The sequence below is a fragment of the Brachyistius frenatus genome, unplaced genomic scaffold (genome assembly GCF_029030835.1).
Source record: "Brachyistius frenatus isolate BFR_SWC_R1_liver_20210118 unplaced genomic scaffold, ASM2903083v1 Contig_272, whole genome shotgun sequence".
NCBI lineage: Eukaryota > Metazoa > Chordata > Actinopteri > Embiotocidae > Brachyistius > Brachyistius frenatus.
In genome coordinates, this window is record NW_027210871.1 from 294,888 (window position 1) to 319,206 (window position 24,319).

Below are 24,319 nucleotides of genomic sequence, written 5' to 3' on the forward strand. Positions count from 1 at the left end.
CTTAATCTCTCCCACTCTCTCAAACTGACGACCCTACCACATCAACAGACTCTGTACCTGTCCGTCGCAACATTCGCTCCCTCTCTCCTTCCTCTCTGGCCTCCTCTGTTTTATCTGCCCTCCCTTCAACTGACTCTTTCTCACTCATGCATCCTAACTGTGCCACAGACACTCTCCTTTCTACTCTGTCTTCCTCTCTTGATGTCCTCTTACGTCACGGCAGGTCCGCAAGTCCTCCCCAGCTCCGTGGTTGTCTGACTCGGTGACGAAAAATTCTATACATCTTCAGCCGCAAACTAAAAACACACCTCTTCCGACTATACCATGAATAGAAGAAAAAAAAAAAAAAGTAGCACTTTAGTAGCACTTAAATGGCACTTACCTATAGCACTTTGTAGTTTGGCTTTCTTGAAGAAAATTGTACTTTCTTGATTCTTGTTCTGGGTTTGTACCCTCATGATTGAATGCACTTATTGTAAGTCGCTTTGGATAAAAGCGTCAGCTAAATGTAATGTAATTGTGAGAGGTCGAGTCAGAAAGGCAGCAGCACAGACTCATGAAAATCTACCTTTATTTTGGATGCAAAAACTCACAACTTAAAGCGATACTGTAGCAGAGGAGAGGAATACTGATTGCTGGTTGGTTGTTCGTCTGACTGTTTGGCTATTTTGTCATCCCCGTATTGATCATCAGGAGAGGACCAGGTAAGCACTGACAACAAGCACTCAAAATAAAAGCTCTTCAGTCAAGTACACTGGGCATTATCAGAGGATTGTGTCAGAAGGCTGACGATAGATTGTAACTTTTCTTGTCAATCTCTCTCCTGTGTTCTGTTAAAAGGTAATTTTGGCAGTTTTATTTTCCGAGTTGATTTGATGTTGATAAATTGGTCCGAGGCCACACAGTTAAATCAATCCTCTGGTAATGTTCATGGCCGTTGAGCTGATGCATTAAGTCAAGATAAAAGTTGTTTGATTTTTGTTACATAGAAAACCGTCATCACTGTTTTAGCTGCCTTACACATAGTCATTATTTCTCGTGTTTTCAACTGAGGGTGGCCAAGGGTCACAGATGGAATAGAGTGGGGACTGTGTAAAAACTCAGTCTGAGGTAAAATTCTCCAAGAAAACAATAAAAACATACGTAGAAAGCAAAGCATATTAAAGCAAAGCCTAAAGGCCAAAAGTAATAATGCTGAAGACTGAGCATAAACTATATATTTTCTGTACTGTAAGGTAACTTAGGTAGTTGTCACATTTTGTTCCGTTAAATCTTGCAATATAAACTGATGGTTTGATCCACAGTATGAGCTACATTCCATCATGGTGTAAACGGAAATATACACAAGGCATCTACTCGAAAGGATTGTATCAAAATGTTCTAAAAATATCTCTGGTTGGTTTCACAAAAGCAAACTGTATCAAAAGCATTGGCCGAGAGCAAGCAATAATAATAGGCTTTTAAACCCTTTTACACAACAAAAAGCAGGACAACCAATCACGTCGCTTTGATTGTGGACCTATGGAGTCCCATACAGCACATGCAATCCATTAAACTCAACACAATCAAAACACAATACGGGAAAAAAAAGAACTTTTACAGCTGAACATCAGAGACAACCGTAGTTGGTCTATTGTGCTTCATACAGATTAGGCCTGGCCTGTCTATACAACTATCATGGGCTTCTTACTTCACAGATGTGTTCAAGCTACTGTTGAAAGCAGAAGCATCGCAGAGCATGAAACTCTGAGGGCATGTGATTATCCTTTACTTTAAGGTCCAACACGTTGCTTTTACACCCTCCCTGTGTGTGTCACTGGAAACGTTGACTGTGTACATGTCAGATTCTCCAGAGCTCTGCATTGATTTTTCTGATGGCGTGATTCTATTTCTGGCCTCCGTCCCCTCAGCATCCCCGCGGCTCTGTGACGCCTCTGAGTGAACGTCTATGTGGCCTTTATGCAGAAGTTGTTTACTGTAAACATCATGGGCCATGATGACTGCACAGGCAGCATGGTAAAACTGTAATACTGCAGATTGCACAGAAATCCTAATTAGTTAATTAATAACCTAATTGTTATACATTCCTATGTTCCATAACATTGCACATGCCTTTAATGAACACTTAGCACCATGCAACCTGAAGATGAGGTGACTCCTGAATGCATCAAAAGTTGAAACAGACCTTCTGTAATGATTTTTTCTTCTTTTTTTCTTTTACATTAAAAGTGAGAGTCAGCGAGAAAAGGCTAGATGTTATTTAAACTTATATTTCATGAGAACTTTTATATCAATATAGACTTAAATATTAGGCTGGCATTTGATTATCTCTGTAGACTTAAATTATGCTGGCACTTATACTGTAAAGGGCCCTTATTAGCAACACTAACTTTCTTAGACTGAAATTGACAGTGAAGTCATACCACTGCAGGCGATCTGATTATACTTCAGTTCCAGTGTAACGTTTCCGTAACTGTACAATCAGTATGTGAGGGAGCTTTTGCAGACCAAGTACAAAACAAGGCATCGATGACTGACTCATGATAGAAACCTCAGCAGTGGAGATGAAATGAAAGTGGGCTTGGATTATTTCGGGCCTGACTTCTGCAACTCTCCAGGAATTGGTGGATCAGTGACTTTTAGGGGTCGATTTTAGATCCCACCTTCCCGTGTTTGTTCTGTTCAAAGACACACGATAAGCACAGATTTCATGTCAGCCTTTCAGTCCTGTCTGAGCAAGCCTGCAGAGGATGAGGAGAATAACATGGTTTGAACGTTGTTAAAGGGTGAGACTGAAATGACGCTAGGTACAGTGGTGCATACCACCAGAGGCGGTACAGTGTACAGTGGTGTGTCTCGGTCTGGGTGTGGCTGTAGCGCTCACTCTACTCCTCAGCAGTGTGAGGCAGCTGCTTCTCGTACAGGCTGAGGACGTGATGCACGAACTGGTACTGCTCACACGTCTGGATCATCCCACCCCTGATAAACACACGAAATGACAAGCACAAGAAATTTTTGAAAATAAATAACTGTTTGAATTTATATATTTAAAATGTGCCATACATTCAGTATGCCACTCACTAGTTCACTTCTACATGTTAGATTGTCAGGTAAATACTAAAAGTGTCTTCCTAAGGCAGTATGTCTCGTCCTTAAAGGAATAGTTCACCCAAATATAAAGATTACGTTTATAATATCAGAATTAAAAAATAATCTTCACACAGTGGAGGAAGCTACTGGTGGCACAAGAAGAGAAGTCAGAAGTTCACCAGGGTCAACAGAATTCCTCTTCTGGAACCCTTGAATGTTTGTACACAATGTCAGAAAATGTCTAAACCCCACAGCGACGTAGCTCATGATTTGGAACGGAACCAAATCAAACAACGTCAGCTGGGCTTTCATGCCAGAGCTAAAGATAGACAGGAGCGTTGGTAAGTGCTAAGCATATCTCACCTGTCCAGACGGAGCTGGCAGGTGGTTCTCAAGATGTCAACCACACCCTCAGTCCTCAGCTGCTTGCACAGGATGGAGGTGGCGATGAAGCAGCCAGTTCGACCAATTCCGGCACTGCGGAGGAGAAGTTGCATTGGTGAAGAAGAAATTAGATGGATTGGTGTATTGATCCAAACTGATCTAACCAATTTGATGAAAATCAAACCCTCCTTGGGGAAATAAGACACCAGGGAATTGGAAATGAGCAAATACTAAAGTGAGCTAAGTGGATTTACGGTTGTTAATTGTAAAAAATAGCAACAAAAAGAGTTGTTACCTGCAGTGGACAATTATAGGACCACTGGAGGGCGGGGCTTCATCTCGGGCCCTCTCCACTTCCTGTACCAGCTCCAGCAGCGGTGGAGCCTTGTCTGGAGTCTTCTGATCAGGCCAGGATGTGTACCAGTACTGCCTCAGGCTGCGCTCCTCTTCCCCACACTGGTGTGCACACACGCGCACACACGCACATGCAGTCATGAAATACGGATGTGATTATGTTGTGCACGTGTGTACGTGAGACAGACGCATTAAAAATGATTTTTGATCAGCCTGTTGCTCTGCATGTATAGCCAAATTGTTACCTTGGTGTTAGTTGCTACGACAACAATGAACGCAGAGTAAGACAGCAAAAAAAAAAAAAAAAGAGTGAGGCCTGTACAAAAAGAGCTTTCATAGTCTAGTCCTCTCTTACACGGACTATGCATAATCAAATTAAATAATAATTATTAATCGTATAGATAAAGAACATGGTCAGAGGTAACAAATAAACAACAAGCTTTTGACTCAGCCTTTAAACACCACCCAACAAACACACACGATGATACACGATGATGTAAACACTTACTTTGACGAAATAAAAACTTGGATCACATCTTCTTGGTATGTTGAGAAGACAAGATTTTAATCTTGTGCGGTGTTTTTCAGTATATGGTGTAATGTTAATTGTGAGATCATCTAAACAAAGTATTTCAACACATTCAGTCAGCTGTCAACACAAGCTGGTAGGAGCAGCTAATCCAGCGTGTGTTCGGTTCCAGAAACAACACTATTTCCTGACATTGCTCTTATGGTATGTAGTCGGTTCTGTTTTTGTGAGATTAGTACTGGCACCCGAATACAAGCGAGGCGATGGAATTTCATCGGTGTCTCTGACTGTGTTTACACGAAAAAAATTAACAGTTGCGTGACTTTCAGGAAATGATTGTCACTCTGGATATTACACAGAGCACACCGTCAGCAGTTCATATGCTGAATGTGGGATGAAAAAAGGATAGACAACCCTTTGAAATTATCCACATTTATGTGTAAATTTGTCCTTAAATATGGTTAGATCACCATCAAAGTTTCAATTTTAAACAAATGCAATCCATTTGAACAAATATTATTGATTTGCATTCAGCTTTTCAGCACTGAGGGAAAAAACGAATTCCCAAGTTTATCACGGCATCTTTCAGGATAATGTTGGGGAGGCTGGAGCTCAGTAGAAGGTGGGTAATGCATCAGGACAACAACCTTAAACATGGAAATAAATCTACTGCAGAATAAATGGAAAGGTTCACTTACTTTTTCTAGCAGCACAGGGAATTTTTAATGGGTAAGTTCAATTAAGACTCGTTATCAATTAGGTTTTAAGCACATTGTTGTCTGTCTATATTTGGGACTTTTTTTTATGTATTCATTTTTGACACATTAATGTAGAAAACCTGATAATTCACTTTCAAGTGAATAATCAAGTGCTGATTATCATAGGTTATTATGCAACTCACTATGCTGAGGATGAACATTACCTGCTAAACATGAGTATTTTCATTTTAACTATAATAGCAAACAGATGTTAGGATTTAACTTAAAGCACATCTGTACCAAAGAACAACGTCACACAGATACTAGCATTGCTGTGAACTCTTACTTTTGTTTTAATACAAATTCTGAATGCTGCCAGCACCAGAAATGAAGTTCAATTTACCTCAACTGCGTTTATAAACAAAACTGAAGTTACAGCTCGACACCACTAGAGGCAAAGGAGAACTGGTTGAACCGACCCTTTAACTTATTGATTTAAGTAGTGTTGTGCCTGTCTTATGTGGCAGACAGACATTTTGTGGGTTACCTTCAGAGTAAACACCCTCAGACTGTAGTCATCCTCCTGGGTTACTGTGACGACAGTGATCTCGATGCCCTCGTGGGTCACAGTCTCCTCAGGCCAGTACTCAGCACATTTCTACAAGACGCAGGGGGACACGAGTTACTATTTTGACCTCCATTTATCCATCAATATATCCGTCATCATGTGTGTCTCCACAATGACCTCGTTCTTCTCCTCCAGGTTGGTGATCATCACTATGATTGGGCTTCTCTCCTGCCACACCATCCTCCAGAAGTCCCCCACCGTGTTCACAGTGGGACCCTGGGTGGCAATGTATGCACGCTCCTCCTCTCCATAACCCTGCATTCAGACACACACAAACAAGCCTGGGTTCATCATGTGCACAGCTACTTGTTAACAGTGAATAGCAAGGTCAGATCCACTGAGAATAAATAAACAAACAGTATATGTGTCACAGAGCAGTACTGGGGTAAGATTTTGTTCATAAACACACGTATTTTCACTCACTTTGAGATAATTAGCATTGATATAGGTGGTGAGAAAATCCTCTTCATCCTGAGACTTCAAGATGACTCTGCTGTGTGTATCTGCAGATGGACAGTGTGAGATTATCATGAGAAACAGAGACATAAGGATTTTAATTTAAAGAGATAACAGCGGAAGAAGATGGGGAAAATAGTCAGTGTGAGTACAGATACTGTAAAAAAAAAAAAAAAAAAGCCTTTTTATAATACATGCCAGCGATATAGTTGATGAGGATGTGAAACTATTAAAGAGAAACACCATAAAAAAGAGTTTTTACATCATGCCTAACGCCACAATCTGTTTTTAGTGGCTGCTGTCACTGACTTGTGCTGCAGCTGTACTCACTGGGTAAAATGGTTTTGTAGCGGTTCTTTCTCACCAGCCCTGGGTAATTGTACTCCTTAGGGTCCACAAAGTTCATGGGAGTTTCCTGCCAATGGACACAGAACAATGAGTGCAACAAAAATCAGTCCTTATAGAAATGGGGAAAGTCGAAACCTTGCCTTCTACATGACAACATAACATAGGAAAATCATTTTAAAAGATATTAAGTCATCCAGTGACCTTCACTCTAAACTGTTGCTCTTTAATTGCCTCTAACCAAAAGTCTATGTATAATGGATGTCTGATCTTGAACGCACATCTTTCTGCCTAGCAGACACTGGAATCCTCTGCGGGTTTTTGTATGCAAAAATGCTCGCCCACCAACAGGCGGTGGAAAAGCTTACGGGTGTGTGCAGCGCTCTGAAGGGGGTTTGCATGTGTGGGTGTGTGCATTTGTGCCTGCGTCTTTGTGTGTGTGTCAGTATGTGTCGGTGTACGTCTTTTCCGGTGAGTCTCTGTTCATCTGTGTTAATCTACAGAGTGTAGGTGGGTGAGCTGCTGCTGCTGCTGCTGCTGCTGCTGCTGCTGCTAGACTCACATAAAACTCAGCCTGCAGGTTCTGGTCATCCATGGCCCTTGTGTGTAGCATGGCAGGGGTGAGGGTGTGCGTTCCCTGCCGGAGGTACTCCTGGGCCGACTGGTCTCTGGGAGAGAGCTGGGCTCCGTAGCCGTAGGGCTCAGTGCAGCCCGGAGTGCACATGTCCAAGGTCAGGGAAACGTTGGAGCCTCTCCTGTGTGATTCAAACAGAGTCAGACAACAGTATTTGTACACCTATTTGTTGTGTGAACATAAAAAAATAATAAAAAAATAGAATGGATATAGTACATGTCTTCCTGCAGCATTTTCTCTTACATCCCAAAATACCCTCAACCCTGCTGCTCCTCTGCAGCTCGCTCTACTCTAACCTCTCCTGAAGCCCCACTGGTGTGACGGTGAGGGTGGCGGCGTCTCCCTCCGTTCTGGTGTCGGTGCCCAATTCAAAGACTGGGGTCTGGGGCAAAGGGTCCAGGCCTAGAAGGTCCTCCTGGGCATCCGTCCACTCTGACAGGGTGAAGGAGGGCTGTCGGCTCACGGACTGACGACGGTCGCCAATGTCCCTCGACACCGGTCCCGATGACCACAAGCCAGTGCCGTAACGCCACTTACACACCATGTGGACGACCTGAGGAAAGATGAACAGGAAAGGAAGCAGTCAATGGCATTTATTTCTCCATATGAAGAAACAAATGATCCAGTCAATATATTTCCTTTTCATGATTGTTGTTTTCACTCATGGTAAATTACAATAAATCAGCACCCACCATAATCTCACATTAATTTGAAAAGTTTGACATTTTAAAAACAAGAAAAGGATCTGCCCAGTGTTTTACCATGATAACGCAGATGGCCACACCGATGCCTGCAGTGCTGTGGACGATCCAGTTGTGCTGTTTGGTGTTTACCACCTCCATCAACACCATTGACTGGACAGTACAGAGAAACAGAGAGGACGAGTTAGTTGGACATAGCCAACACTAAACGCTTCACATTCTTTTTTCTTTGTGGTATCCGTCCAGAATAAATACAGCTATTGGTCACATCCAGAAACAACACTTACGTCCTTTCCGAAAATCGGATGGCAGGGTAAAATGAAGCCAAGGTAGAAGTCAATGACCTGCAGGGCTTTGTAGATGGAAGAGAGTGGTCCGTTTCCTTCCACCACAAAAAACACCCAGTACCCCTGGGAGGAGAGAGACAGGGAGGGGAGACTGTCACAGCTCCAGTCATTCATGCAGTGGTAATGAGACGGCCGCTCTCAGGTGAAAATATGTAAATGGGACACATACAGTCTGGTGTCATAATCATGGCTGCATTTACAAGACAATTTTTTTTATTTTTTTACTTATGGTAATGTTGCACCTGTCCTTTTTTTCTCGAATGAATCAAACATGAAGTCAACAAACATACAGATGGGAAGAATAAATACTAATGGGGTGTCCGGTTTGATCCCCAGCACCCCAAAAAATGTTTTTCCAACCCTGAAAAAGGCACTTGAAGAGAATATGAAAACGCCAGTGGTGGAAAGTAAACCAGTGCATTTACCCAAGTACTGCAGTTAAGTACAATTTAGAGGTATTTGTTCTTTACTTGAGTATTTCCATTTGATGCTACTTTATACTTACACACTCCACATTTCAGAGGGAAACATTGTACTTTTTCCTCCACTACATCTATCTGAAAGCTTTAATTACTTTCCAGATCAATATTTCATACCTAAAATATGATCAGTTGCAATATGTAAGCATCTAATCCAATAGACATAGATTAAATGCCTCATGTGCTGAAATTAGCTCTACCATGACAACATTAAAATGCTGATCAGATGTACATGTCAGTAAAGTGTATTCCAGTCATTCATATATGATAAATGTACAGTACATTTTGCTGACAGTACCTGTGCACTTTTACTTCAGTGCGATTTTGAATACAGGACTTCTACTAGTATCTGAATATGTTTTATCTGTGGAATTGCTACTTTACCTTAAGTGAAATAGCTGAGTACTTCTTCCAACACTTGAACATTTAATAATGCATATAAAAAGAAAATCTTTGTGGAAAAATAGAAGTCAAGTTGAGAGAAATCCTTGTGTTAAGGAATCATTTGCATTGCTACTAATACAATTACACTGTGGGATCTTCATATATAACACTAAAGCTTGTGCTGAAAGATCATTTCAAACTTCCTCTGATCTAAAGCAAACATCTGAGAAATAAAATCCACTTTTTGCATATCTGGTCCACATACCGTGACTTGGGAGATGATAAACAGAGCTGCCCAGCAGTGGATCTCAATCACCAGTGCGTAGACCTTATGTATAAACACTTCCTCTCCCTGTGGGCTCTGGCCCTCTTTGGGTCCGTCTTTACATTCTGGGAGACCGTCTCTTTTAGGGACTCCATCGCTTATCTTTTCAGTCTTCGTCGGCTCATCAAGCCAGACGGAATCGTCATCGGGTCTCAGGAAGATGGAGTCCTCGGTGTGGGAACGAGTGGAGCTACTCAGCCGGCAGGTCATGATCCCCCTGTTAAATGAGATTCCTTTGTGTTAAATGTATTTGATTGGTCTTCCTAATGTAATTATATCATACTCGTGTATTTATTTTTATTTTTAGGTATTATGGGTGCAAGGCCATGTAAACTATTTGAAAATCCAACAAAACATAAAAATATTAAGAACGTGTGATTTTCTAGAATATTCAAAAAAATCTGTTTCAATTAGATAAATACAGTTTCTGCTTTGCCCACTATAAACAGAAAAAAGGCCAATGTGGCTGCTGTTTGCTGTTTCATAGTTTAATGTGTTTTGAGTGGGGCAAAGTATTGTTTTAAAATGTTTGATTCCAGTACCGATACCTTGACTGGGACACTGGTTACTGAACGATACCTTTGTGAATACCAAATTCATGAAACCAATTTCAACCAAATTAAAACTTTACAGTACAAATGTATAGTTTTCATGCAGTTGAGAGGGGGAGAGTGTAACCCAGGTTTTCTTTTTAGCAAAATTTTACAAATGTCCCCAAAACGTTTCATGCAGGCTGTTGGTATGTTCGCTGTGCACAGACAAGACTCCAGTTACTGGAGTACAACTCAGACAGGTGTGCGGCCAAAAGTTAGTAAAAGGAGAGAAATACATTATTTTAATGGAACATCTACATAAGTTGAAACTGCATGATTTTATCTACGTTGGCGGGCTGCCCATGTCTGGTAAATGATGTATTGGATCACTGATGCTGGTGAGATTTACTCCTTTGCAAACATTGCAAAAGCTATGCCTTTTAAAACTAACACATGTTAGTGTGGATGAAGCCTTGGTATCGAAATTTGATACTGAATGATAACATTTTTCGATTCGTTATCAAAATAACTCAGTTGGGATAAAAGAATCAAACTTTAGCAACCCACCCTTATTTTTTAAACCTTTGAATGAGTCTTAGGAATTGTAGGACCTTTGAATGAGCAACAGGTAAAATGCAGAAGTACTTCAGAGTTAAAAAAAAAATTAAAAAAAATTAAGGGTTTTCGGCTCACGTGGCCATTAAAATGTCTTGGCAAATAATTTAACATTTTCAACTCAGCAAGACAAATCAACGATGTTCAGTTTATTCATGTGCTAACTGTATTTGTCAGGTTATCTGTGTGTGTCTATCTGATTGTATGTTTCTAAATGAGCGTGTATATGACAGAGAGGGTTGTGTTTATTCCACAGGCCTATTCAGATGTATAGCTAAGCGGCTTGGAGTGGCTCTCATCTCCGGATCCTCTTGTCTCCCTCAGATTGGACTCTATTGTGTGAATGCGTGTGTGTGTGTGTGTGTGTGTGTGTGTGTGTGTGTGTGTGTGTGTGTGTGTGTGTGTGTGTGTGTGTGTGTGTGTGTGTGTGTGTGTGTGAAAGAGAGAGAGAGAGAGAGAGAGAGAGAGAGAGAGAGGCTCTATTGTGGAGAGATGAGTCAGGGGTAGCGTGTTTACAGCCCTGTCCGTCACCTTGGCAACAGAGTGGCTCTCATCCCTCTCATCAGTCCTGAGCATTATCAGCTACTGACAACACACACACACACACACACACACACACACACACACACACACACACACACACACACACACACACACACACACACACACACACACACACACACACACACACACACCCCTCTCTCTGTATCAGTCAGCAGTGTATTCAAAACCTTATTCCGCCCTGCACTTTTGTCCTTCAACCATTAATAAAGGTGTTTTGTACATTTGGCTGATTACCGCCATGTGGTTTGTGCGGATGTGTGAATGTGGGGGCTTATGAGAGAATGGCGGTGTGCTGTTTGCACACATATCACTTTTGTCTGAATGTGTTGCTGATGGCTAAATTTGTCACGAGTGAGTTTGGAACAAGTTTTCATCAATGACTACCAACTGAACAATGTACAAGAACATAATTTCCCAGTTGGCTTTCCTGGAATATCAAAGAACCATATAGCTGGTCACATGACTCACCTATGAGAGATGGCAGGGAACTGGCGAGGGAGTCAGATCACATGATCAAGTTAAATCCTGTATCCTGTGGCAACCGGTCGTTGTCAGCCATTGTGAGGCAGAGTCAGTTCTGAAGGACACAAAACGGCAGTCAAATGTTGCATCTCAAGGTTTCGAATTCAAAATAAAGGAAAGAAAAATGTCAGTCACAGGTCATTCAAACATAAAACCAATCTTTCCCCAAAAATGCTACGTATACAGTAGAAAGACCCTGTGACAAATTAAGACAGTAATCCAGTTTCCTCTGAAGATGGAGCAGAGTTGCACCCTTGTCAGCTCCCAGCTGCGCTTTCATGAGCGGAGGATAGTGATGTAAGGTGACACAGTAAACTGTCAATATTTCTTCCCCTCTCTTTGTTCCTCTGCTTCTCTCTGTCTCCTTCCGTAAGAGGCAGAGATAATTCAAGCCAGACTAAGCAGACACCCTCAGAAATACATTCAGATTGCTCCAGTCAAATCAGTATGCATGAAGTCAAGCCTTCTCTGCTCTCCTCTGCGCTCTACCGTCTCCCCTCCTCTCCTTCTGTGCCACTGGACCCTGTTGAACGAATGGGGTGAGCTCAGCGGAATATGAGACCACACCAGTAGCAGGAGTTATGTGTGTGTGTGTGTGTGTGTGTGTGTGTGTGTGTGTGTGTGTGTGTGTGTGTGTGTGTGTGTGTGTGTGTGTGTGTGTGTGTGTGTGTGTGTGTGTGTGTGAGTGCAGGTGTTGAACAGAGGGGAGCTGCTTTGAGTCCTTTTCTTTCTCTCTTTGCTTGCTGTGAAGGTGGTTTTGAAGTGATGACGCCAGTTAGCCCAGCTCGTAGCCATGGTAATGTGCATATTTACAACATACACACATATATAAAGTATACACACATATATAAAGTATACACACACACACACACACACACACACACACACACACACACACACACACACACACACACACACACACACACACACACACACACACACACACACACACACACACACACACACACACACACACACACACACACACACACACACACACTCAGGTGTATTGTAGATTGTGTTTGTATAAGAGAAAGTTCAGTGTGCTTCCATTTTTAAACAATAGGTGGACAGGTAGATGAGTGGATGGAGGGATGAATGGGAGGAAAATAAACTCTTTTTGTGCGAAGGTTGTCTGAAGCAATGACGCAGTGAGGTTGGCGTTTCGGTAACTGTGGCAACCATCATACTGTAGTGTGTGCACACACACTCAAAGACGAGATGCGCTGCATGAAAAAAAAACCCACTAACACACGTCTGCACTGGGAGAGAAGTGACAATATTCACGTTTGTCTGAAAAAGTTGTGCCTCTTCTGTTTGTGGTAAATATCTCTGTTTTTCTGCCACTTGTTCTGTCTGCCGAGTGCTTGTTTGGAGGATTACTGGTACATTTAACCAGGGCCGTAGCCAGGATTTTCGAAAACTGAGGTCACAAACGAGCTGAATTATTTTTTTGAATATATGTTCTGAGAATATTATGCAATGTTCTAGTAACGTTCTCAGTGGGACGTTTTTTCTTTTGTTCCCGGGTGCTCTTTTTAAAGGTCGGATAATGTTCTCCAAAACAATCTAAAAATATTCCGTGTTACCATTCTTCATACTTTTTCATAACATTTTGCCCTAACTCTTTAAACGTTTTCAGTGGCAGGTATTTTTTTTAATTATTTTTTCCAATATTATTTTGGAGTGAGATAATGTGCTTTAAAAACATTATACTGTGGTAATGTTCTCAACATATTTAAGATCGTTTTTAGAGAACGTTATCTTACCTTTAAGAAGAACAGCCTGGAAACAAAACAAACGTCCCGCTGAAAACGTTCCCTAAACATTACATTATTTCTAGGAGTGGGAGTCCTTCCACTTGGAAAGCAATGTTTTTTTTCTACCAACATGCTGTGTCAAACCATTTTCCCAATAGAGAAATATTACATATCTTTTTGATTATAGCCTTCAACATGAAAATTATACAGATTGTTGTATATTATTCTAAACCCAGTATAGAAAATACCACACTCTGAGTTTCATACATGCTTTACCGTAATTGTTGAACATTGACAAATACTTAAAACTGAAACACTTCACTTTGCCACTTTCATGCATGATTTTATACACATTTCCCCTCCGAATTAAGCTTCATTTGACAGCTATATGTGGTATCTTTAGAAATGTCAGATTCCCCACTAAAATTTTAAATGTTTTACTGGCTTTGAACAGTGATAATAGTTGGTATTGATGCCGAAAAAGTGATCAAAAAGCAGCTTGTTTTTGCTTATACACAGTGTCACTGTTGACAGTTGAGTAACTCACAATGAATGTTAAAGGTGTTGCTGAAATTAAAGGCAGAAAATAAGAAGCCTCATTGAAAAAAAGACTTGGTCTAATTTAACAAAAAAAATAATAAAATATATTTATAACTAGCAATGAGCTCAGGCGAAATAGATTCATGGAAATAAGTCAAACCTGACAGCTGATTCAGCCGCATTCCTCACTGAAGGTCTACTGTCCTTGAGTCCTTACAAACACCACCCCCTCAGTCTTCAAATAGAGTATGGGCATAGTGTTTCCATTGATCCGCATCCATTCAAGAACCCACCATCCAGCTGAGTCTAAAACTGAGCCATACAATAAGCCTGTGGCCTCTCAGGAGGACCACAGGACCAGGAGTGATCGAGGGCTGCCAGTTGTGTAAAAGCTCTTTCCTGCTATCAGGAACAAGGGGAATTAATGTGGTGACAGCTGGCTCGTGCCTTAATGGATATCCCTGATGCCTGATGTCTGGAAAACAATTTTTCCAAATTTGCTGTTGACACAAAAATGTTCAGCTTCTGATTTACTTTGTTGTACGTGTTCCCATCATAACACAGAAATATCTCAGGTAAACTATGTGGCCGAATTTCCTGTTTGCAGGTGAATCACAGTGAATAAAGAGGAAGTATCGAGCGTGTTTCAGAAGTGCTCCTGTGGCAGAGACGAGGTAAGAGGAAGCTCTTACTGAAAGTGATGATGAGATGGTAACGTGAGATAAAGTCATGAGGGCCAAGACCTGTCTCATCAACCTTTCTCTCCCATGCACACAAACACACACACACACACACACACACACACACACACACACACACACACACACACACACACACACACACACACACACACACACACACACACACACACACACACACACACACACACACACACACACACACACACAGATCAAATCTTGATATTAATACACACATAAGCCCACAATGACCTTAAAATGAAATACCCAGCAAGCCCGCAGCTTCCTCCTGTATATCACGGAGACAGATAATCAATCAGCTCTATTGTTTACATGTACTCCAACAATATCTTGCAGCAGCTCCAGAAGCGTTTCAAAGAGAAATCTAATTAACACACATATAAACTTACAATTCAGCCTAAGCTATACGGTATGAATAATTGAAATGTGCTGCATAGCGAATTGATTTACAGGCTACTGGAGATAAATCTGGATTCCTGGTGACAAAGAATTGTGTTACATGATTGCACTGCATCAAAACACCAGTGCAGGAATGGCATTCTCTGGCAGTCATTCATACTAAGACAAAACACCATTCATATCACGTACATGGCTACGGTGAGCTAGAGCGACCACACAGTGCAGAGCTGGATGGATTAGTAATGAATCACCCAGGGAGGTGGACTGTTGCATCTCTCTCTCTCTGGTAACTCCCACATTGTCACATAGACATGATACAACACAGAGGGAATCAAGCTTTGACTAATAATAGAGAGGGAAAATGTACAGTTCATGGCAGCATCGAAGAACCAACCTGTTGGCAAGCGATCAGTTTGAATAATCTGGGAATAAACACAGACACACAGAGGCTACATCACACATCCCTACCTTTTTACTGCCAGGAAAGCAAAGCGGCCATATAAACCGTGCTGAAGAATTGGTATTCACCTCATGTCGCACAGCCACGGTGGGGGAAAGAGGGAGAGACAGGGGGAGGAGAGGAGGGCTGGAACAGTCACTCACCCACAGCCTTAAGTCTGGTTAGGATAAGTCCTCTTACCTGGCTGAGCCCGTCTTCACATTGCCATCTGCCGCCCTGCTCCCGCCGAGCCAAAAAAACAGGAGCCAAACACCAAGAACCACGCCAATCCCTTTACTGCTCCTCTGTCTGGGAGAAGAAGGAGTGTGTTTGCATGTAAGAGCTGGCAGTGAGAGACAGAGAGAGACAGAGGACTTGTGTGAGGTGAGAGAAGGCAGAATCTAGAAATGTAGGGGTTTGTGTCTGCGTGCGAAAGAGCGATATAGGTATAAAAGTCTAATGGGTTTTCTTTTGTTTGTATCCTGGAGGAGAGAGCGATCCACAGGCGGCAGCTTCGTCTAGGTATATGCAGCAAGAGGCTGTACGGTAGCCTTGGCAACAGAGCCAGAACGAGGGAGAGCGAGCGAGGGAGCTAGAAAGAGAGAGAGGGAGAGAAAGAGAGAGGGAGGGAGGGAGAGAGAGACACACACAGAGAAAGACTGTGTATGCATGTGTGTTTAATAATCACATTGTGGTGACATAAATCTGTTCATACAGTCACATTATGGGGACTTGCCTCTGAAGGATGGTTCCCACAAGATAAAACATTAAGTTTTAGGGTTAGAGAAAGGTGTTATTATACATTTGAATTATTGTCAACAAACCGTATAAAAACAACAACAACAACAACAACAACAACGAATGTAGCCTGCTAACTGGCAATAGACTGTTGCCCCAAAGTATTAAAAATACATTAGTGAACCACGTTGCACTGTGACACTGCACAGGGTCACCGTAGTTGTAATTTGCCTTCTTGCTGCTATACGTAGTACTGCATCAATTGAGTGTTAATCCGCTGCTAAAAATAGACAAACACATGCACTATTTATTATTTTTCATTTATCAACTGTTCGAGAAATGTTTTCTACAGCAATTGACCATTTTAGGAAATAACTGGGCCTAGTTGAAAAGTGAAACCGTATTTGTGACTCATTTTTAAAGATTTACATCTTCAGTAGGAGTGAAAGAGTTTGGGGCTGAGTGCCTCAGACGAGCTGAAGAAATTCATAACGTATTGAGAGACGGACCAACGCAATGCTGGTTTAGGCCGGAGTATTTCCGGCCTAATCTTTTGAAGTAAGTCTCCAAGAACAAATGAAATCAGTGTCTTCCTAAGTGACAAAAACATGTTTGTGTGTGTGTATAGTGGGGGGAGTCAGATCATAACACATCACTGAGCAGTGAACACCCCCCACTGTCACCTCCTCTGCTTCCAAGCTGTACGCTCTGCCACCCACCTCTCTCACTCATCTCGATCACCCCCCTCCCCCCTCCCCTCCTACTCATCATCACCCAGGTCTTTTCTCTTTTTCCGGTCCCCGTCATTTTCGTCGTCCCTTGTCATTCTCTCTCTCTTCCCTTTGCTCTTCTCTCTTCTGAAACCTCCTGTCATTTCTCGTCTCTCCTCTCTTCTGGTGTATTCTCCTCTCTCTTCCCTCTCTCCATCTCCCTCCTTCCTGTCTTGCCATATGGCAAGCCTTTCCCTGTCAGCTCTATGAACTCACCAGTGAAAAACAGCCACTATATGATCAACACAAATACAGGGCAACACAATCACTATACCATTTCTTTTCATTTTAATTTGCTTTATTGGCATGGCTGTACAGCACTGCCACAGCAGGCTGTGTATGATCCTTGTAAATAATTTTAAAAAAAGACACCAGATGGTATGTACATTACTACACATTGCAATAAACACTGTACTACTATGTACAGTATTTAACATGCTATAGTAGCATCCATTGCTTACAAAATGCTCCCCTATGTTCACCTGCTAGTGGCTCATTTTGTTGTTTGGTGTCGGGCAGGAAGATTTTAGAATTTTTGTTTGCCTGCTGTGTCACAACGAAGCTGACAACTCAAAGTCAACTTTTAGCACTGAATAGACAATACCAAGTAGCAGATACCTGCGAGCACAGTGAGGTACCACAAACAGAGAAATACAAACTGACTAGAACCAGGAGATTCATTGACACAGACAAACTGGGAAAAACATTGTGTCGTTTCCGCTAAAAAAAAAAGAAGCACATACAGTGTTAGCCCCATGCTCACTTTGTAGTCGCACCATATAAACAATCTAAATTATTTTATTTTGCAATGTTGCATGTTTGTAGCATGTCAACGGAGAGAAATCAGATAGAAACAGTACAGTATATAGCTCCTGTATAACTGACTACATCTTTTTTTTATTGGTGTGACAATTGGGTTTTATTTTGATATAGGCAGGAATGTGAAGTACCAGAAAGCACCTTTGACGTTCACTTGCGACCACAGGTGCATGCACAATTAAGTTGTTGCTGTTTCTGAATTTGTGTAACCACTGTTCCCACAGTGACAAGTTTACATACAACAGTCAATAATGTATATTTCTGCTGCTTTAATTAAATAAAGGGAACAACATAATCATGCTATTTTCAACTATTGTTCTGGATTACTTATCTACAGTGTTTTTGACCAATTTCAGTCAAAACAGGTTTCTGCAAATGTTTCACATAAAAAGCTTTGCTCTAAAATGAAGGGTTTCTGTCTACTCAAAATGGGCTTTTAATTTGAAATGGATACAGGAAGTGTCGAGCTTGTATTAATTAATGTAAATTTATCAGCGCAAATGAGAGCAGATCAAAATGAGGCTTCCAGTTGACACCATGAATCAATCTATTCACCTTAGATGTCAATATGACAACTTTGACAATTCTATTTGTAATTATTGGCTCTCTTGCAGATAGCTACACTTTAGAGAGGATTGGATCTTCAAGCACTTCAAAAATGTACGTGAATTTCAACCACATCAAGAAAACTGTGAAAATTTGATTTCCTCATTTGGAGAAAAAGAAAATGGCTGATCATCGACACCTATGGATGTAAGTGCTAGTGGAGACATAAACAGTTTTAATTGATATACTGTGAAAACGGCATAAGTCTGTGCAATAAATATGTAGTCAGTTAGCTTAGTTTAGCACAAAAGCTGGTTACAGGGGATCAGCTAGTCCAGCCAGTCACACATAAACACAGTGGCACATAAACCCCTCATCAATTTTTTTTTTTTTTTTTCAGTATCAGTCTTCGTACAGATTAACAAAAAAAGAGGTTATGTAGTGAACTTTTGCAGCTTGGGGGATTTTGTTACCTTTCAGTCATTATTACTGGCTGCTGGAGTGGTATTGATATTCTCTTTTAACTCTCAGCAAAAAAGCAAATAATGTCAAACTAAGCTTTTATTAGTGATGTGTCAACCCAAAAAAGATCTATCTCAGACAAATGCCCACATTACCACGACATTGCTGAGATTTTGTTGACGTTCACTTAACAAACTGAATCCTCCAAAAACAGCATTGAACTGCGCTGAGCTCCATCACTTTAAAAAAAAAAATGTTTTTAATGTATTTTGACTGGTACTATTCAAGTCAATTGCTGAATTACATCTCATGTTATTTAACACATTTTCTCTCTCCACTCTTCCTTATTTATGACCCACTTCAGAGTCCTCTGCACTCCGACCATATCTCTCTCCCACATACCCCCGCCTTTCTCCCGCTCCAATCAACTAAATGAACTCCTCTGTCTTTCCTTATCTTCTCATCCTCATTCCTTTTTTATTTTTTTTTTTTTTTTACAGCAAGCATGAAAGCATCATCGAACCTAATTAATGATACAGGAAAAGAAGCTGATATCCAGTGGCCTTGAGCTGTCTAGCTGCTACACTGGAACATCAAACTGTTACATCACTTCCTCCTTTTCTCTCACAGCGATACACACTGACAGCACATTTTTCGAAAACCATTTTACTGAAATGTGATTTATGAATTTGTAAGTTTCACAGGGGGAGGAAACAACTGCTTGAGAAGGGTTACTTCCTGGAAAGTCTGCATAAATAAGATGTAGCACATATATAGAATTGTGGGTAACAGTATCAAAATCCTCACAACATAATTTATCCTGCCAAGTGAAGAAATGTATTTGACAGTATGTGTCAAAGGGACGATGCGGCATTCCTGTGGTAACAAACAGAGGCCTCTAGTGGTCCTCCAGACTCACTGCTGGTGTCTTCATCAGTGATGAGCACCCAGCTGAGTCTGTCTCATTAATACATGTCTCTGAAACATTTGTCCAAGTGATATTTTGTGTGGTGAGTTTTAACAAGCTAATTGGACATAAAGCCTTCCTGTCTGTTACCAAACCGATGCCAACTTCAGATCTGATTGTGACTCATCATGTCACATCAAGCATTCTTCCTATCTGGAGCAATACAACACAGCCTAACACACAAGCAGGCTAATCTTGCTGCAAATTTGCATTGGAGGGAATGAGGGAGCTGATGACCACAGGCTGCCACAGTCAGTTTTGTTTCCTGTAGACACTCAGTCATCTGTGGCCAAACACTATTTAACAAAATGTTTAAGCAAAATATGGTAAAATACTGTATAGCTACTATTACTCAAATCAAGCATCAAAGTTAAAGGAAAAATTGTAACTGGTACAATAGTGACACTAAGCAGTAAGTTACACAAATACCTCTGTATTTGCAAGCTTCAAAAAACAAATCAGGAGCGAAGTACAAAGAACCTTTGTTGATTATATTCAACACAGATCAGTTTACAGGTCTGGTCGTGGGAAGTACTACCAAGCCTGTGAAACAATAGTACAATCCAGTTGCACAGGAGGAGATCTCTGACACTGTAATCCCCAATGACTGTGAAGTTTGTGCCTGAAGGCAACACATTTGAACTGCAAAGCATGTGTTTAAAAATGGAGTTTGAAAACTTTTGACTTTTAGAGGGCAAGGGGGGTCTAAAAAACAGATACTCGTGGTTGTAGTGTGAAAAACTTAGTATTTTTGGTGCTTGATCAATATAGGACTAAAAGTCAAAACTATCCTAGCAGTTTTGAGTCCTATTTGAAATCTGTCTGATATGTATCCTCCAACTTCCACATTTAGTATTGTAGCTATTGTAGCAAGATGTCCTCCACTTTATGACAGCAATAATGATAAATAACAGTTCTGGTAATTAATTTCTGGTTAAAAATCAAAGTGTTCATGTAGATTCACAGTATTGACACATCTGCTTAAAAAATAACAGATTTTTCTACTGTATGTATGCCTTCAGAGTTATTCAGTAATTCTGGCCATTTGTTAGTGGTCGATTCCTGATTTTCTCCTCTATCATTTCTAAACCACTTCAGATTTTCTGTTAAAATGGTACCATTAGAAGGTAAATAACATTATTCTCGGGACTGAACCAGGAATAATTATTTTTTTGAGGCTCTTCCTTCTGTTCATGAGCTAAAATTACAGTAAGTTGTCAGTAACACCTCTTACCAGTTCCTGTGCCATTATGTAAAAGCCTTTGACACTTCGTTGTTGCCTGACCATAGATGTGAACATGACTGAGGCGATATAACATACCAACAGCATTATGCCGATGGTCATCATTTAGACTCTCTGAATCTGAGATGTGAAGGTAAGAAAGTACTGTATTGTATCATTTACAGCAAAATTATAAAAAAAAACAATGGCAGGTTGAAAAGAGAGGATTAATACAGGATCTAATTTCATCTTTGTTTATGTGATGTTCTATTGGAAATGACAACTACAGTATATGTTGACGTGTTAATGAAGGAGTGTGAACTTGTATGTTCTTGCTGGGTCAGTTTTGTACATAGGACATAAAATTTGCTATTTGTTTGTGACAGAGAAAGAAGAGTCTATCAGACACTAATATGAAAGGTAGAAAATACTGAGAAATCAAATGTCTATAATAGAGTTTTTAATGGAGTGTGGAGACATAATGTCTTTCCAGTGAATCTCCGCCCTCGCTGCAGGGCTCTGTCACAACAACCCTCGCCACAACCTCACCGCTCGGAGCCTCTTTTCAACATCGTAAGAGTTCAGATAGGACAGTTTCAAACGCTAGATTAGCAGTCCTTGTTTACTGCAGTGTTCAAATCTAAACAACAAGCTTTGACAGTGGAGATGTAACCCACATGTTCATGGGTGATAGCAGCAATTATGATCATTTACACAGCATAAACAAACAAATGAGACTCACGCAGATGGAGAGACAGAGAGCAGAGTTACATGCTTTGAATACACCAGTGTTCAGTCAAACAGAGGGTCTGTGACGCCTGCTTCTTTAATGTTTAAAGCATCTGTAGTTCTGTAGAATTAAGAATTTGAGGAAGTTTGTTAAGTTAGTTTAGATCGAGAAGGAGATAGAGCGAGAGGGAGTAAGACTATAGCGGTGAAAGCAAAGAAATAGGCCGACAGATATATCAGGAATGAGGTCACAGATGGGGCAGCACTGATGACTAATAGTAATGTTTACTAAAAGCAGCAAAACTGCCAATCAAGAAACTAGTTAAATTTGGTCAGATGGCAGGGAAATGTCATGGATATATTTCAGTTTCAGTGGCAATTCATACACAATGTGTCACTTACTACATGCAACAGAATTTAAGCATTTACAGTAAAATGCAGGGCTCGCAACATCCCGTTGCCTGGAGCAAATATGAATACCTTCCCGGAGTTATTTTTGGGGCCAAATTTGCACCAAAAATTGAAAAAGACCTCAGCTCCAGCTGTATCATCGAAGCCTGTCTCTGTATCCCAGCTAGTCATTAGCTGTTAGCCAGATTACATCATGCTGGTAGCTGTGTGAACATTCTCTTAACCTTCTAATGAAGTTGGCCGGCTTTAAAAAAAAAAAAAGGGCACAAAGAGAACCGAAACAGAATCAAACGATGTCAAAGCTTCAAAAGTCAAATTGCTCCCAATCAGAACTAAATGCAGGTAGAGTGAAGAGGCTCTATTAACATCAGCAAAACACATACTGGTGTCAAAGTCCGTGAACAACCTTACATATTATGAATAACAGTGTTGTTTGTCATCCCTAAAATGTGTAGAGCTTGCTGAATTTATTTAGCAATTAATTAATGAGATCATCCAACCTAACTGTCTCTTCTGAAGTCCAGACTTTGAGAAAATGGCCATTGATGAGCTGAATGCCATTATTCCCTGTATCTGTTTCAAATTAAAAGCCCTCGTTCCATACACTGTCTAGCCATATTATAGATTTTACGAGTATTGTTCCTCTAATAATTGAAATGGCTGTCCCATTGTTTAAATCAATTTATGCTGTGAACAATAGCAGTATCTTCTAGGATAGTTTATTCACTGTAGAAATTCAGAATGTAACAATTTGCTGATAATTTTAACATGTAGCTGTATGCTGCATCTGAATGACTCCAAAAATCTTTGTTCAAATAGTAGGCTACCAAAAACCTGTTGAATTATGTTAAAAAAAAACTTTTAAGTAATGTACTTAAGACTCGATTTCAGTCCCAGTTATGGGATATAATGCAACATTATTCAACACATTTTAAAAGGGTTCTACACAAAGCATTAGTCTTGGACATAGTAAATTCATTGGGTGTTTCTGTGGGTATATCCCATGAAACCAAAGAAAAACATCATCTAAGTTGGCAGGAAATTGTGTGGACAAACTTCAAACACTGGATCTGTTTGTTTTAAATTCTGGCAAGTTTTAGGGCACAAGACAGCGGTCATCCATATCAGAGAATTATCTTTTTTAGATAGCTGAGGAAAAGGTGAGGTTCACTTGGAGTGGAACAGTTTGATAGCATCCTTCTGGTTATTTCCAAACTGTGAGTGAAATAGTTGAGAGATTTGTATGTGTCCTCTTAAAACTCAGACAACCAGGAATCACTTCTATATATTAGATACACATTGTTCTGATTGTTTCTGATAAACACCTCCAGTCAGGTTTTATGGCTGACAGCCAAATATAACCATTTTGGCCTAATTAGGAAATTCCTCCATTGTCTTCATTATTTGGCCTGGAACTTGAAATGCTTTGGTTTCTTTCCTGCTTATAACTTCTTTCAAGTAGAGCAAACACTCAAAGGATCACCTTTTCAAACTGAACCTTGAACTTCATCCGAATCGCTTTGTGTCCGCTTGTGCGGTTCTTTGAAGCTCTTTCCAGCTACTCTGATAGTCAAATATACAGTCGAGCACCATATAGACACCATCTAATTCAAACAGGCTTGCTTTTGTTTTGTTTTCTTCCTGTTTCTTATTTGATTATTTATAATGCAGAATCTATCATTGCACAACGCCAACACGGACATAAACAGGTAATACGTCTGTTCGGACAAATGTAAACACCACCGACTCTTCCATGGAACGACTCTAATGTGAAGTAACCTGAAAACACAACTGATGTGAAAACTGAACCTTATCTCTTTGAAGAAATGTAATGATGCCTGATTTTTGTTATGTACTTATTCTATTACTGTAATTGGAGAGCAGTTTGTTGGTTCATGTGTTTATGTGTTCTACTATTCCTTCACTTCCCTCTAAACTTGCCCTGAGATGTTTCAAAGGGCCAACCTTTGCAGATATTTTTATTTGATGTTTTTAAAATTGATTTTAATGTTACATAAATACTCGGCTGTTTTACTTTTTACTTTTGTATCCTTTATTTTGCAAACCAGAAGTATTGTCTACTTTTTTCCTCATACCAATGGCCACGGTTACACAGCACATCTAACCTTTATTTGAATGTTTGCATCATGTCTAAAAAGAGACACAAAGCACTTTTGTCCCGCAGGACATTGACACAGTAGTGAATCTCT

The 24,319-nt window shown here is 40.5% G+C and overlaps 1 protein-coding gene across 2 annotated transcripts; it reads right to left on the minus strand.

The window, feature by feature from the left end:
• Positions 1-539: 539 nt before the first annotated feature.
• Positions 540-15,991, minus strand: LOC138634679 (tyrosine-protein phosphatase non-receptor type 5-like). 2 transcript variants are annotated; one of them, XM_069721744.1, is made up of 15 exons: positions 15,647-15,991; positions 11,535-11,643; positions 9,295-9,571; positions 8,107-8,229; positions 7,880-7,972; positions 7,415-7,671; positions 7,047-7,239; positions 6,470-6,554; positions 6,107-6,186; positions 5,801-5,938; positions 5,603-5,713; positions 3,770-3,930; positions 3,454-3,567; positions 2,885-2,979; positions 540-2,741 (listed from the first exon to the last, which is right to left on the minus strand). In XM_069721744.1, the coding sequence occupies exons 3-14, from the start codon at positions 9,562-9,564 to the stop codon at positions 2,886-2,888; spliced, it is 1,719 nt and encodes a 572-aa protein (XP_069577845.1). In that variant the 5' UTR covers positions 9,565-9,571; positions 11,535-11,643; positions 15,647-15,991; the 3' UTR covers positions 540-2,741; position 2,885. The 2 variants fall into 2 exon arrangements, with proteins under 2 accessions (XP_069577845.1, XP_069577844.1); XM_069721743.1 differs by lacking the exon at positions 15,647-15,991 and adding an exon at positions 15,475-15,553 and having other exon boundaries at positions 540-2,979.
• Between the last annotated feature and the right edge of the window lie 8,328 nt (positions 15,992-24,319).